The sequence below is a fragment of the Capsicum annuum genome, chromosome 3, assembly GCF_002878395.1.
Source record: "Capsicum annuum cultivar UCD-10X-F1 chromosome 3, UCD10Xv1.1, whole genome shotgun sequence".
Lineage (NCBI taxonomy): Eukaryota > Viridiplantae > Streptophyta > Magnoliopsida > Solanales > Solanaceae > Capsicum > Capsicum annuum.
The window spans coordinates 21,036,891-21,050,791 of NC_061113.1; the positions used below are offsets into that span (position 1 = coordinate 21,036,891).

Genomic DNA, 13,901 nt, shown 5'->3' on the forward strand with positions numbered 1-13,901 from the left:
TTTTCGTCTGATTTATCGTCTCAATAGTTTGCAACTAATAGCTTCCGCATGACGCCCTCTCGATTTCAAATCCAACACTTCTTTCGTACGCCGAACAACCAACTCATAATTGGTATCAATAAGGGGAAACCGACTGTTTAATTAAAACAAATCATTGCGATCGATGATTCTGTTGGATGTTCATGCAAAGTGATTTATGTCTGGTGATTCAATACCATATTAAATTATGAAACTTTTAGATGATATAATCATACGCTCTATAATATATTTAGATAGTATAATTATTCTCGACTAACCTAATTAAAAAGCAATTTGATGAACTAAAACTTTCATTATGTGCAAAATTAAAAAAAGGACAAGACTATTAAATGAGTACTCTCTCCGTTTCATTTTAGTTGATCCTTTTTTAAAAATTATTTGTTTCAATTTAGTTGTCTTTTTTATGAAATTAAGAGAATTTTATTATATTCTTTCAATACAATCCTTAATATTAAATAACTAAATAAAGTGTATTTATTCAAATTTATATTTTCAAAGCATGATTAATAAAGCTAATGTGATAACTAAACTCCCTAATTAATATTTATTTAATGGGTGCGTTAAAGTCATAATAGTCAATTAATATCAAACGGAGAAAGTTGAAGTTAACCACTTTTACAAATCCCTAGGTGAAATGTCCCTACACACCCTTTGGTTCCTCATGGTCCAAGTGGGGAACCCCTGTGGCTTCCTTGCTCAGATGTTGGACTCGTACGAGACAAGCACCCTATTTACACCACATTACTTATCTCAGCTACCACACGGGTGCTGTCCTTTCTTTTCCTCATTTTTACCTTTCTTGGTTTCTTTCTTTTACTACTTTTTTTACTTAGTTAACCCTACATTTTCTTGTAGTGTACGGGTCCTTTATTAAGAATAAGTTATTGATTAGCTATTTCGGGATAAGTTATTTCATTAATAATATGAAATAACTTATGTTCGTACTATAATATAAGTGGTGGAATAAATAATTTTGACTAACTAATATTTCAAATCAAATATAGAGTAAAATAATTTTAAATTTTATTCCGAGATTATTGTATCTTATACCTCACATAACAAAAGGCTCCTTATGGTCTATCAATTTTACCTCTATCCACTAATAAGGATTATGATGGAGCGATAAATATTCCTTCTTTCTTAATTAGAGATTTCGAATTTGAATAGAATACGAACTCATCTTTGTTTACCATCCAATGTGAAACTTTGTAGTGCAAATTCAAATTTAGTTGAGCTTCAAATGCCGTACACCAAATGAAAAATCAAAAGAATTTTAGCTCTATCCATCATTGTATTTTTTTTCCCCATTTCTTGGTCCAAGAGAGGAAAACAAAGGTCTAAATTTACTGTTGCATGAATGAATTAAGGACAGTCCTTCATAACCCCTCCCCCCCAAACACTCCTCATACGCCCACCTTAATTGTAAGTAAGGCAGGCACAATCAATCAGTCTGATTTTGGGTCCTAAAAAACAGGCTTTTTTTCCAGAGAAATGGATCCAAACAAAACTAGTCCTTGTCATCTTCTTTTCCTTGTATACATCAAAAGACTATCTACATATATGTTGTATTTAAATAGTAAAATTTATATTATAATTCAGAATTTATTTCTTTGTGATTAAATTTGGTTTCTCTTTTTCCTTTTTTAAATAAAAATATCTTTGGAGTTTAAGAGACATCATCAAGACCAATTTTATTGAAGTGTTAGAAACGAAACAGATGCTTTATTAAGAGACATCCAAATACTCATCCAAATTCTTTTCATAAAAAGTTTCTCGAAATTAATTTGACTTTTAATTTAATTTATACTCATTACTTTATCATTCATTTTACTTGACTCATGTTAATTTGATCCTCTGCCTTAAAAATGTGATAGCTTACATAAATTTTGAATTTTTAATGAGTTGTAATACTTTTTACTGTAACTTTGTTAAATTACAAAATATCCTAAATTTTAATCTTTGTGATTCATATCTTTATCCTTGATACATAGCATTGTAATGCATTTTTAACTGAGCGGTTAATAAATCCAGATATATCACAATGATACATATCACAATGATACAATCTGGTAAACTTACTCAATACTCATTCAAAATTTAGTCTCACACAAAAATAAATAGTTTACATATGGCAAACATATGTTAAATGTATCAAACATTTATAAATGAATAAAAAATATTAATCACTATCAAAAAATATTTAACACATGTATCACTAGTATTCTGACAACAAATATTTCACTCAAATCTATCACCAATATACTGACAACAAATGTATTACTCATATGTATCACCGTTTATAGTTAGAAAATGTATCGAGAAGTTAACAATATTATATATGTATCAAGTGCATTAACTAAAAATTTATGTATCAACTCCAAATTCGATGGCTAATTTTGCGGACCATGTGGTCATCATCATTGTCATGATTTTTTCGAAATTAGCTTTTACAGTATGAAGATCTTTCAAAAGAATATCGTCATTGTCATGATTTCTCCGAAAATTATGAGATTTTTTAGCTTTTACCGTATGAAGATCTTTCAAAGGAATATGAATGCTTGCCAACATGAAACATACAGTAAATCTTTCAAAATTTTAAGGAAAAAAGTACTAATAGAGATGGAAAAAAAATTAAATGAAATTATAAATTGTAAATAATAAAATCTGGTGAATTTTTTTTATTTTTTTATTTTTAGATATTTAAGATATTCTCTCCCATTATTTACTCTCCTAAAATAAATACAAATCTGTTACTTTCTTAATTAATATGTATCAAGAGGAAATTTTATGAAATATTTTAAAAGATACAGAATTTTATATATTTATGCCTTTTAAGGTTGTGTTTTTATGTAATTTATCCTTAAAAGAATATGCACTCGAGCCCAATAAAATGTATTACTAGGAGTACTCATATGCTATTTTCTAATGTTGGCACAATTTTGTCAGTTCTTTTCCATACATAGTTTGGTCAAAACATATGTTTTTACTTATCTAATTCAGTATGTTCCTCGCTTATTCTGAACGTTACACATCATATTTACATATGTTTTAACCTACCTAATTCAGTATGTTTCTCACTAAGAGGTCGTTTGGTAGAATATATTGGAATGTTAATATATGTATTAGTTTAATGTATATTAGTAGTACCTTATTTGGTGTACCTTTTTATCCTATGTATTACTAATGCAAACATTAGTTATACACTGTATTGTATATTGAGGTGTGTATTATTAACACCTCAAAATCCATGACAATAGTAATGCAATGGATCTAATGTATGCATTAACATGCTTAAAGACCCTATTACCCCTCAAAAAAATTTTCGCATCCTTTCCAACATATATATTGAGTATATTATGTAAAAGATTTTTTTTTTAAATTATGTAATTCATATTTTTTTAATACATCGAACTAAACACTGCATAAGAAAAATACAAATATAACTAACACAAACATTACTAATATACCATATTTTACATTATTCTTACACACTCTACCAAACGACCCATTATTGTGTACGTTACACATCATATTTACATAAAATTTCATGTCAAAAAAACAAAAACAAAGAGGAAAGCCATCCTCAAAACCTGACACTCATTGTGTCATTTTTCAACTTGTCACTCAATTAATAGTAAGACTTATTATATCAGAAAATCATATTTCATTCTTGATTCCAACTCATACTTATTAGTATATATTAGAAAAAACATATTTCATTCTTGATTTCATTTTTTCCAACAACAGCCAAAAAAAATAATTCTGAGTCATCGTCTTAAAATTTGACTCTCTAACCCTTGTTTCACAAAATCATTTTCCACCAAAACCAAATTTTCAGCAAGTTAATTACCTACTTTATACTTCTACATCTCTTATAATAGAAAAGGAACATAGTAGAAGGCCAAAAGTATGTCTCCTCTGTCTTAACTGCACCAAACAGATCTGTTCTTTTACTACTTTTCTGAGTAATGTGATTTTAATCGTCTTCGTTTTTAAGTCAAAATCACTATTTTCATTCTATTCATACGTGTGTATTCCATTTAGTATAGTCAACTTAACATGACGTAAATTTGGTCAGTGATATATACAATGCATTTAATTTAAAGCAGTTATTTTCACCAAATTGTAAGAGAGGGGATTGAATTTTTTTGATTCTTCATTCCATTATCACATAAGGAATATTGAGAAATAAAAAAGATTTCCAACATTTGAAAATTGTACAACCTCAGTATCAAAAAAGTAGGAAACTAGGACTAGTGTCTCCAAAATGTGCGGTCTTAAATTTTTGTTTCATGTATATTCAATCTTGACTTTTTATCTCTCTAAGTACTTGATCTTGAATTTTTGTCTTCATTAAATAAGTTCTAACATTTATATGTAATGCAAAATTTATAGTTTGTTACTGTGTTTCCATTCCTGTTAGGAATGGGTCAAAAGACCTCACCAGATTTTTAGAATAACAATTTATTTTTAGTCATTATTCTAGTTTAGTTGTTCCTATTTTCTAGGTATTATGCATTCTTTTAGCAGTCCAGTTTTCTATTTCAGTTGTACTGCTCTTCTATTTATACTGATAGTTTGAAGTTCAATAAAACAACTCTTTTAATTACAATCATCTAACTGCTTCAGTTCAAGAGCCTTACTTCTTAAGGGACTTGTGAGAGACTTGTGAGTGTTTTTTTTTTTTGAGTGTTTATCTAAATTTATGACTGCAAAACACCATTCAAACAATGGAGAATCCAGGTTCTTTTTCTGCTATGGGTCCGTCAGTTTTCGATGGAGAAAATTATCAAGCATGGGTAGTGAAAATGCAGGCTTATTTAGAGGCCTGCGATTTGTGGGTGGCCCGTCGAGGAAGACTATGAAGTGCATCCTTTGCTAGAAAATTCAACCATGGCTCAGATTAGAGCTCACAAAGAGAGGAGAACAACAAAGTCCAAAGCTAAATCCTTTCTCTTTGCTGCAGTTTCTACCATCATTTTCAGTAGAGTAATGACATGTAAATCAGTCAAAGAAATTTGAAATTTCCTCAAGAAAGAGTACGAGGGAGATGAAAGAATCAGAGGAATGAAAGTACTGAACTTGGTCAGGAAATTCGAGATACAGAGAATGAAGAAATTTAAAACCATTAAGGATTATTCTGACAGGTTGCTTCTGATTGCGAATAAGGTAAGGATACTTGGAACTGAACTTAATGACAATAGAATAGTTCAAAAGATACTTGTAACCTTACTTGAGAGATATGAGGCAACTATTGCTTCATTGGAGAATACTAAAGATCTGTCAAACCTTAGCTTGACAGAGTTATTGAGTGCTCTACAGGCACAAGAACAACGAAGGATGATGAGGCAAGAAGGATCTATCGAGAGAGCCTTGCAAGTAAAGTTGAAGCTTGATTCAAGTGCTGTCAGGGGGAATAAAGGAAAAGGAAAGAAGGGAAATTATGGAAACTCAGAAGATACATCTGAGAAAAATGCTACTGCCACCGCTAACAACAAAGAAGGCAAATAAGATCCAAAATATGGAAGAAACAAGCGTTTCCACGACTCTACCACCCAGTCAATTTTATCCTCCTTGTCAACATTGTGGGAGGAGAAATCATCCACACTTCAAATGTTGGAAAAACCTGATATGAAATGCCAAAAATATCAAAAACTTGGTCATGCCGAGATTATCTGCAAAGAGAAGCGTTTCTAACAACAAAATGAAGTACAAATTGCAGACCAAGAGCGAGAAGAGCAATTGTTTGTGGCTACCTGTTACGCAAGCAAAAGTTTAAGTGAAAGCTAGCTTAGTGATAGTGGTTGTACGAACCACATGACCAGTGATGAAAAGCTTTTTAGAGAGCTTGGCAAATCAGTTAAATCAAGAGTTAGGATCGGAAATGGAGAATACCTCCCAGCGGCAAGAAAGGGACTGTAGTAATTAAGAGTTATAAAGGTACAAAATTTATTTATGAAATTTTATTTGTTCCTGAACTTGATCAAAATTTAGTAAGTGTGGGACAACTGCTGAAAAATGGATTCAAATTATTATTTGAAAACAAGGCGTGTCTAATCAGTGATCCTAGCGGTCAGGAAATGTTTAGAATCAAAATGCAGGAAAGTTTTTCCTTGAATCCAATGGTGGAGGAACAAATAGCTTTTACAAGCCAATCCTCCGTTGCTGAAACGTGACACAAAAGGTTGGGGCATTTTCATCACAAAGCTTTGTTGTTTATGCAAATAAGCAAAATGGTAAGTGGTTTACCAAACTTGGAGGAGCATCTCTCAAGTTGTGGAGCTTGTTTGCTAGGCAAACAGATTAGGCTTTTATTTAAAAGTTTCACATTGAGAGATACAGAGAAGTTGCAGCTCATTTATACCGATCTCTGTGGTCCACAAAGAACCCCATCGCTCAATGGAAGCAGGTACTATATTATCTTTATTGATAATATAATAAGAATGTATTTGATTTGTTTTATGAAGTTTTAAGTCTGGAGTTGCTGGAATTTTCATGAAGTTCAAAGCTTTGATAGAAAATCAAAGCGGCTGAAAGATTCAGGTCATTAGAGCAGATAATGGAACTGAATATATATCAGATAGGTTCAATTCTTTTTGTGAAGAAGCTGGAATAGAGCACCAACTCACTGTCTCGTATTCTCCATAGCAAAATAGAGCGAGTGAGAGAAAGAATAGAACAATAATGGAGATGACCAGGTGCTTATTACATGAGAAGAATCTGCCGAAGAAATTCTGGACAGAAGCAGCGAACACAGCTGTTTTCTTGCTGAATAGACTGCCGACAAGGGCAGTGGAAAAGAAGACTCCTTTTGAGGCTTGGTATGGTGTTAAACCTACTGTAAAAAATCTCAAAACATTTGGATGTATGTGTTTTTATTATGTCCTGCAGGTCAAAAGAAATAAGCTTGATGAGAAGACCGAACCGGGGGGTTTTATTGGCTACAGTTCGATTTCTAAAGCTTATAGGATCTTTCAACCTCAATCAGGCAAGATTGTGGTAAGTGGAGACGTTCAATTTCTTGAAGATGAGCAATGGGACTGGAATGAAGATTCTCGAGTTAAATATGATGATTCAAAGCTTGATTATGATGAATCGGTGGTTGATCAACCTATTAGGGAAACAAGGTCACTCTCTGATATTTACCAAAGATGCAATGTTGCTGTTTTTAAACCTGCAGAATACGAGGAAGCAAAAATTAATCAAAAATGGATAGATGCAATGAAGAAGGAGTTGGCCATGATAGAAAAGAACTAAACTTGTAAGCTAGTAGAAAGACCGCAAGATAGAAAAGTGATTGGAGTTAAATGGATTTTCCGAACCAAGTTCAATCCTGATGGCTCAATAAACAAGCACAAAGCTAGATTGGTGGTAGTTCAATCCTGACGGCTCGATAAACAAGCACAAAGCTAGATTGGTGGTGAAAGGCTACGCACAAGTTTGGGGAGTAGATTTTCCTGATACTTTTGTCCTAGTAGCTAGATTGGATATAATTCGAATGCTTTTGGCTATAGCAACACAAAAAAGTTGGAAGATTTTTCAAATGGACATGAAGTCTGCCTTCTTGAATGGTGTACTGCAGAAAGAAATTTTTGTTAAGCAGCCATAAGGGTTTAGTGTACCAGGACATGAAGATATGGTTTATCTATTAAAGAAAGCTTTATACGGGCTAAAGCAAGCTCCTAGAGCTTCGTATAGCCGAATGGATGACCATTTGCTAGACTTAGGCTTTGAAAATAGCTTAAGTAATCCACTCTTTATTTTAAGAAAGTTGGCTCAAACATTATTATTATTTCTCTATATGTCGATGATTTACTTGTGACAGGAAATAATATAACTTTGATTGAAGAATTCAAGGAGGAGATTATGAAAGTCTTTGAGATTACTGATCTTGGCGAGATGACTTATTTTCTGGGAATGGAGATCAAGCAAACTCGAAATGATGTCTTTATTTGTCAAAAGAAATACATGAAGGAGATTCTTAAAAAACTTAGGACGGAAGAATGCAAGAGTGTGAATACTCCGATGAATAAAAAAAATTGAAAAAGGATGATGAAGCTGAGATAGTTGATGAAGGAGCATATCGAAGCTTAATTGGATGCTTGATGTATCTCACGACTACAAGGCATGGCATTTTATTTCCTGTGAGTGTTTTATCCAGATTTTTAAATAGTGCAAGTGAGTTGCACATGATAGCTGCCAAAAGAGTGGTTAGGTATCTTAAAGGAACTCTAGTCAATGGCATCAAATTTGGTAAAAGTCAGAACTTCAAACTCTGTGGATATTCTGATAGTGATTGGGACGGCTCAACTGGTGATATGAAAAGTACTTCCGGTTATTGCTTCACTTTTGGATCAGTGTGTTTCTCACGGTGCTCAGAGAAACAGGAAATAGTAGCACAGTCAACAGCTGAAGCAGAATTCATTGCAGCAGTAGCTATTGTTAATCAAGCAATATGGCTCGGGAAAATTTTGATTGATCTGCAGCTGGAGCAAGAAGAAAGCACTGCGATCTTTGTGGATAATCAAGCTTCCATAGCCATATCCAAAGATCCCGTGTTTCATAGAAGGACCAAGCACTTTAATATCAAGTTTTATTTTTTTTAGGGAGGTGCAGAGGAACGGTGAAGTGGTTTTACTCTATTGGAAATAAGATAATCAAGTAGTGGACATTTTTACCATGTTATTTCATGCTAGCAGGTTCGAGTTTCTTAGAGAAAAGCTGGAAATTTGCAGCTATTGATCCAGGAGGAGATATTACTGTGTTCAGTAGCTGTTAGGAATGGGTCAAAAGACCTCAGCAGATTTTTAGGATAGCAGTTTATTTTTAGTCATTATCCTAGTTTAGTTATTCCTATTTTCTAGGCATTATGCAGTCTTTTAGCAATCCAGTTTTTTATTTCAATTGTATTACTCTTCTATTTATACTGATAGTTTGAAGTTCAATAAAACAGCTCTTTCAATTACAATCATCTGACTGCTTCAGTAACATAGTTAATTGAGCAAATTTACTATGTTAAAATATTATGAATGTATGTCTTATGAACAAGAGTTAGAAAACCTACCTTATGGACAACATATAGAACATCTACCTTATAGGGAAAATATCTAAGTTCTAACTTTTGTCTATAAGACGAAACTTCTGATTAAGTATACAAATGTATTGTGCTGAAATGTCATTAGTATACGTCTTATAAGTAAGAGTTATAACTCATACCTTATGTACAGGATTTGTTATGCAGGATCAAAAATAATGCCACACCTGTAATAAGGACATTTTTTTAAGACAATTTTTTAAAATGATAAAATATCAAGGCATTGCGATTTAAACGTTGTTTCTAGACTTAACACCACACATAAATGGATATTAAGTTAAAGAATTTTAAAATTCAAAAAAAAATAAAATCAAATGTCTTTTTCTTTTCTTTTGTATATAGCTAGAAGAGGAAATTTGAATTGGTTGCATCCAAAATGCTAAAAGTTAAAGGGCTTTTATTTTTCTCTTTCTTGAAGCACATGATTGATGGTAGACTTTTAATTAATGTGGTGGTCGAGGAAAACATACACATTCTAATTTCTTGTAGATCAACAAGGCCTATGAAATATGAATAAATATGTCGTACATTGAATTTTCTAAGCTCGTGTGATCACATCATTGCAAACTTTTGAGTAACATTTCTATCTGTAGTTATTGTTCCTTTAAAATAACCTGTAATAAAAATATATTCCACAATTCACTTCGATAAATTTTTGCTAGCATTGGAATTTAGTTATTCTACTTATAGCATGGATCATGTGTGTTATATATATGAATTGATGTTGTACTCTAGTCGTTTCAATTTAAGTATTGTTTTAGCTCTTTCAAAATGATTGTCACAAAAAGAATTTAATACTAAAGTTCACAATTGTTTTCAACTTTTTTCTTTCAACTATATAACTATAACAATTACATAAATATATTTTTAACACGGTTTAGTTCCAAAAAGCATACAATAAATAAGAATAATTTAGTAAAATATATTTTGTATGTATTTTTTATAATTAGGTAGAAAGAAACTAACACACACATATATATGTGATGGTTTTTGTCCTAATTTTCTTACCAAAATTAAGTTTTATTTTTCCTTGTAAGAAAAATAAAAGTAACCATAAACACTTTTACTTTTTTTTTAAAGGAAAATATAATGGAACTCTATAAATAGACGATTCTCCCTTCTCATACCATAACACAGTAACATCCACAATGTATTCTTTGTCTAGAGAGAGATTTCTTCCAATATGTTTTAGGTTTTTCAATTTTATTTTTAATATGTAAGCCGTTTGGCCAAAACATATCAATAATATGCCTTTTAGTATTATGTTTTTGTCATCAGATTTATTATCTCGATCGTTTGAAAAGTAATAGCTTCCGCATAACGCCCTCTCGATTTCGAACCCAACAATATATACGTGTATCCAAAAATTTGATGAAGTTGGTATTTTTGAAATATGAATTCAAAAATCTTCAGAAGTTTTTCTTTTGAATTGGAGGTCTATCACAAAGAGTCTTTTTATTCTACTAAGATCGGAATAACGTTTGCTCATATCCTATTCTCCAGAACTCCAGCCGTGAGATGACACTAGATTAGCGTGTAACACTAGATATCAAATTAATTATTTAATGGGTGAAGAATATATATAACTCAAGAGAATGATTGGAGAGGTACGTTTGTTGAAAATATAAAATAAAAGATAAATATAATTTATTTTCATTAACAATTACTTGAGAGATCCTTGTATTTGGTTTGAATTGTCAATTAAATCCTTTTATTTGCAATTTTACTCATTAAATACTTAAACTCGATGAAATTCAATCTTTTAAACCCTTCTAATCGTTGACTAAACTTATGTGACGACTTGGCAGCTGAGTTGGACAATCTAACGATTGGAGCCGATCGAGTACAAATGTCTCCCTAGTATAAAGAAAAATCAAATTTTAATAGACAAACAAACATGAGGGAAGTTGTCTCTCTATCAACATTTAATAAAAGGTTGAGACTTATTAGGGTGGTGTGTCTTTGACTTGGACTGACACCTTCCACCCTCTACACCCCTCTCATTTCATTCAATTATAGAATCCCAATCCCCCCCACACCTCCCCCACTCAAACCATACACATTTCCTTCAAGAAACCATACACATTTTCTTCTCTACCCTCTTTAATTCCACATTAACTCTCCCTCTCTCTCTCTCTCTCTCCCTAGTCCATACCCTTAGCACCTCAATTAATTAGCCAACACACACAGAGACACGCTATATACCTACCGCGCGCGCGCGCTGCTTCATTTCGGCGATGGGCGGCATATTTCGCCATAATTTGCAACACACAAAGACACACTACTCAAGTTGTTGCTTCTCTTTTGCTAAAATAGCTACTTTAACTTTCCTTTTGCTTACTCCACTTGTTTCTGCTTTTCGTCTAAACCCCACAACAACACTCAGTGAGTCCACTTGTTACCATCTCTCTTATTTTTCTGTCTTACTAATTTCACTTCACCTCAATTTAACCTGGTGTTAAGTCGTAACTTTTGGGATCGAATTTTAAAAATTTATCTTTAAATATGTGTTTCGTCTGGTCAACTCAATGGGAAACAACCTCTCTATCTCTAGATAGAGGTAAGGTCTGTATTACACTCTTTCTTCCCAGGACCCTACTATGTCGGCTTATACCCGATGTATTGATGTTGTTGTTATTGTGCGAGAAATTTCACTTCCATTCACAAACTTTCAGTTTTTTTTTTAAAAGTAAAATGCATGTCTACGCAATTTCAAGTTTCAAAATTACAGCTTCATAAATTCAAATTTTCAAGTTTCATGTTCAATTTCGAAATTTATGATTAACCGGGAGCTTGTACTGTGTGAAACTATTTTTGTTAGATGAATGGTGGTGATACTTGAATGCACTATTATTTTATAATATTATGTTAAATTGGGTAGTTTTTCTTATTTTAGGAAGAGTATTATATATGTGTATACAACATGCCTACAATACTTGGGTAGTTGATACCTTTTGTTTCTTTTTGATTACATCGTGTTTGGTATAATTTGAATTTGCGCTGAGTTAATTATGTTGTTTTTTTTTTCTTAAGCATAGTTGGTAGTGAGTCAGAGGGAATTGAAGGAGTTGCGACTGAGAGAAGACTGAGTGGACTAGGTTCATCACCACCCACCTGCAGATCCAAATGTGGAAGGTGTACCCCTTGTAAACCGGTTCGGATCTCAATTCAACCCGGTTTTAGTTTTACTCTAGAGTACTACCCTGAAGCGTGGAGGTGCAAGTGTGGAAACAATCTCTTCATGCCTTAGACAAAAAAAAAATACTTACTAGAAGTAGTAGATTACTCTTTGTATTTGTATATTAATTTTTTCACTTTGTACCAATTAATCAATTATTCTACTCTCTTTCTTCACTTGCCTATAATAGTGAAATGCCCCACCAATTAGTGTTATCTACTTGAACCTTTTTCGAGCCTATAATTTACTTGCATGTTATTAAGAAATTTATTCTTCTCGCATTATAGTTGTTTAATATATATTTAAATTTGTAAGACATGTCCTACGTGCATCTATGTGGCAATTCGCGTTACTGCCGCGCAAATGTCACATAAAATATGTGTCTTGTAATTCAATTTTATACAAATTTAATTGTCAAGGACATTGATTTCCTTCCATTGCTCAATTCATATCTTTAACTAAAAAGCCAACAAATAGCATAACAAGTAGCATCACATTTGAAAATTCGATTTATTTAGGTAATTGTTTTTTAAGAGAAAAATTGACTCCAATCGCCATAATTAGCTAATTAGTGCTTTTTCATTTGTGTAATTTGTAAAGTTTTTATTTTTCTCTGATTACTTAACAGGAAAAAAAATGGAAAGAAGTATTTTGTAGTGTAGTTGTAGCTGATTCTTCTCTTTTTCATGCGAATGACAGAACATTGGAAATATAATTTTCCTTTTTTTGAGATTTCACTTCAGATATGTGTTGTTCACTCTTTGTTCTCATGGAACACTTGTAAATATCTTTCACTGTCTTTTTTATTTTTATTATTACTACATGTGTCATGTTTTAGGGTGGATGTGGTTTATTTGACTAAAGAGTTTTTGATAAGTATATTAATATTGAAAGATATCTTTTAGGTATTCAAAATGAATTTAAAAATAAATACTACATTGTTTTCTTCTTTTGTTTCAAAATAATTGTTATTTATTATTTTTCAAAATTTTAACTACATAATTTGTGTTTTATATTTTAAGATATATTTTTTATTATATTAATATGAGAATAAATATTTATATATAATTTTGTACTATTGAAATTTCAATTATAGAATATTAAATTACATTAATTCAGCTTATCTTTACAGATTAATTCATTTAATCCTCGAGAAATGAAATGTGGCAACTATTAATTCAATACATGTGTATTTGACGAAAATAGGACTATGCATAAAATACCGAAAATTAAATTACCGAATCGAATCAAAAAGTTTGATAATTGGTATTCAATAACTCGGTATTTGTTATGGTATTTGGGAGTAAGATTCAACATTTCGGTATTCGGGATTGGGTTTGGTACAAGATATTAATACCGTTTGGTATTCGGTATTTACCGAATATCAAATATTATATATATATAATACGATATGTCTAACCAACCCAACAGACAATAGTATTAGTCATCCTAAAGAATCTCTTGGACCTCCATAATATATTCGTCAAAAACAACAAAGGAATACTAAATAGGGCTTTTATTAAATATACTCTTTAATGTTTAAACGTACATTTGCACATCTCCAACATCTATATGATATTATCAAAAATC

The 13,901-nt window shown here is 31.7% G+C and overlaps 2 protein-coding genes across 2 annotated transcripts; both read left to right on the forward strand.

Annotated features, from left to right (window-relative positions):
- Positions 1-5,106: 5,106 nt before the first annotated feature.
- On the forward strand, positions 5,107-5,550 carry LOC124896603. The gene has a single exon (XM_047408189.1). It carries the CDS (start codon positions 5,107-5,109, stop codon positions 5,548-5,550), a length of 444 nt encoding a protein of 147 aa, XP_047264145.1.
- Positions 5,551-11,036: 5,486 nt separating this feature from the next.
- LOC124897033 (EPIDERMAL PATTERNING FACTOR-like protein 4) lies at positions 11,037-12,524 on the forward strand. Its single transcript, XM_047409171.1, has 2 exons — positions 11,037-11,518; positions 12,172-12,524. The coding sequence occupies exons 1-2, from the start codon at positions 11,371-11,373 to the stop codon at positions 12,381-12,383; spliced, it is 360 nt and encodes a 119-aa protein (XP_047265127.1). The 5' UTR covers positions 11,037-11,370; the 3' UTR covers positions 12,384-12,524.
- The last annotated feature ends 1,377 nt before the right edge of the window (positions 12,525-13,901 follow it).

Bases quoted from the DNA above. Each gene is read 5' to 3' on its own strand.
- LOC124896603 (XM_047408189.1), top strand. From the start codon at position 5,107: ATGAAAGTACTGAACTTGGTCAGGAAATTCGAGATACAGAGAATGAAG.
- LOC124897033 (XM_047409171.1), top strand. From the start codon at position 11,371: ATGGGCGGCATATTTCGCCATAATTTGCAACACACAAAGACACACTAC. The intron at 11,519-12,171 runs GTGAGTCCACTT...TCTTAAGCATAG, and splicing joins AAACCCCACAACAACACTCA to TTGGTAGTGAGTCAGAGGGA.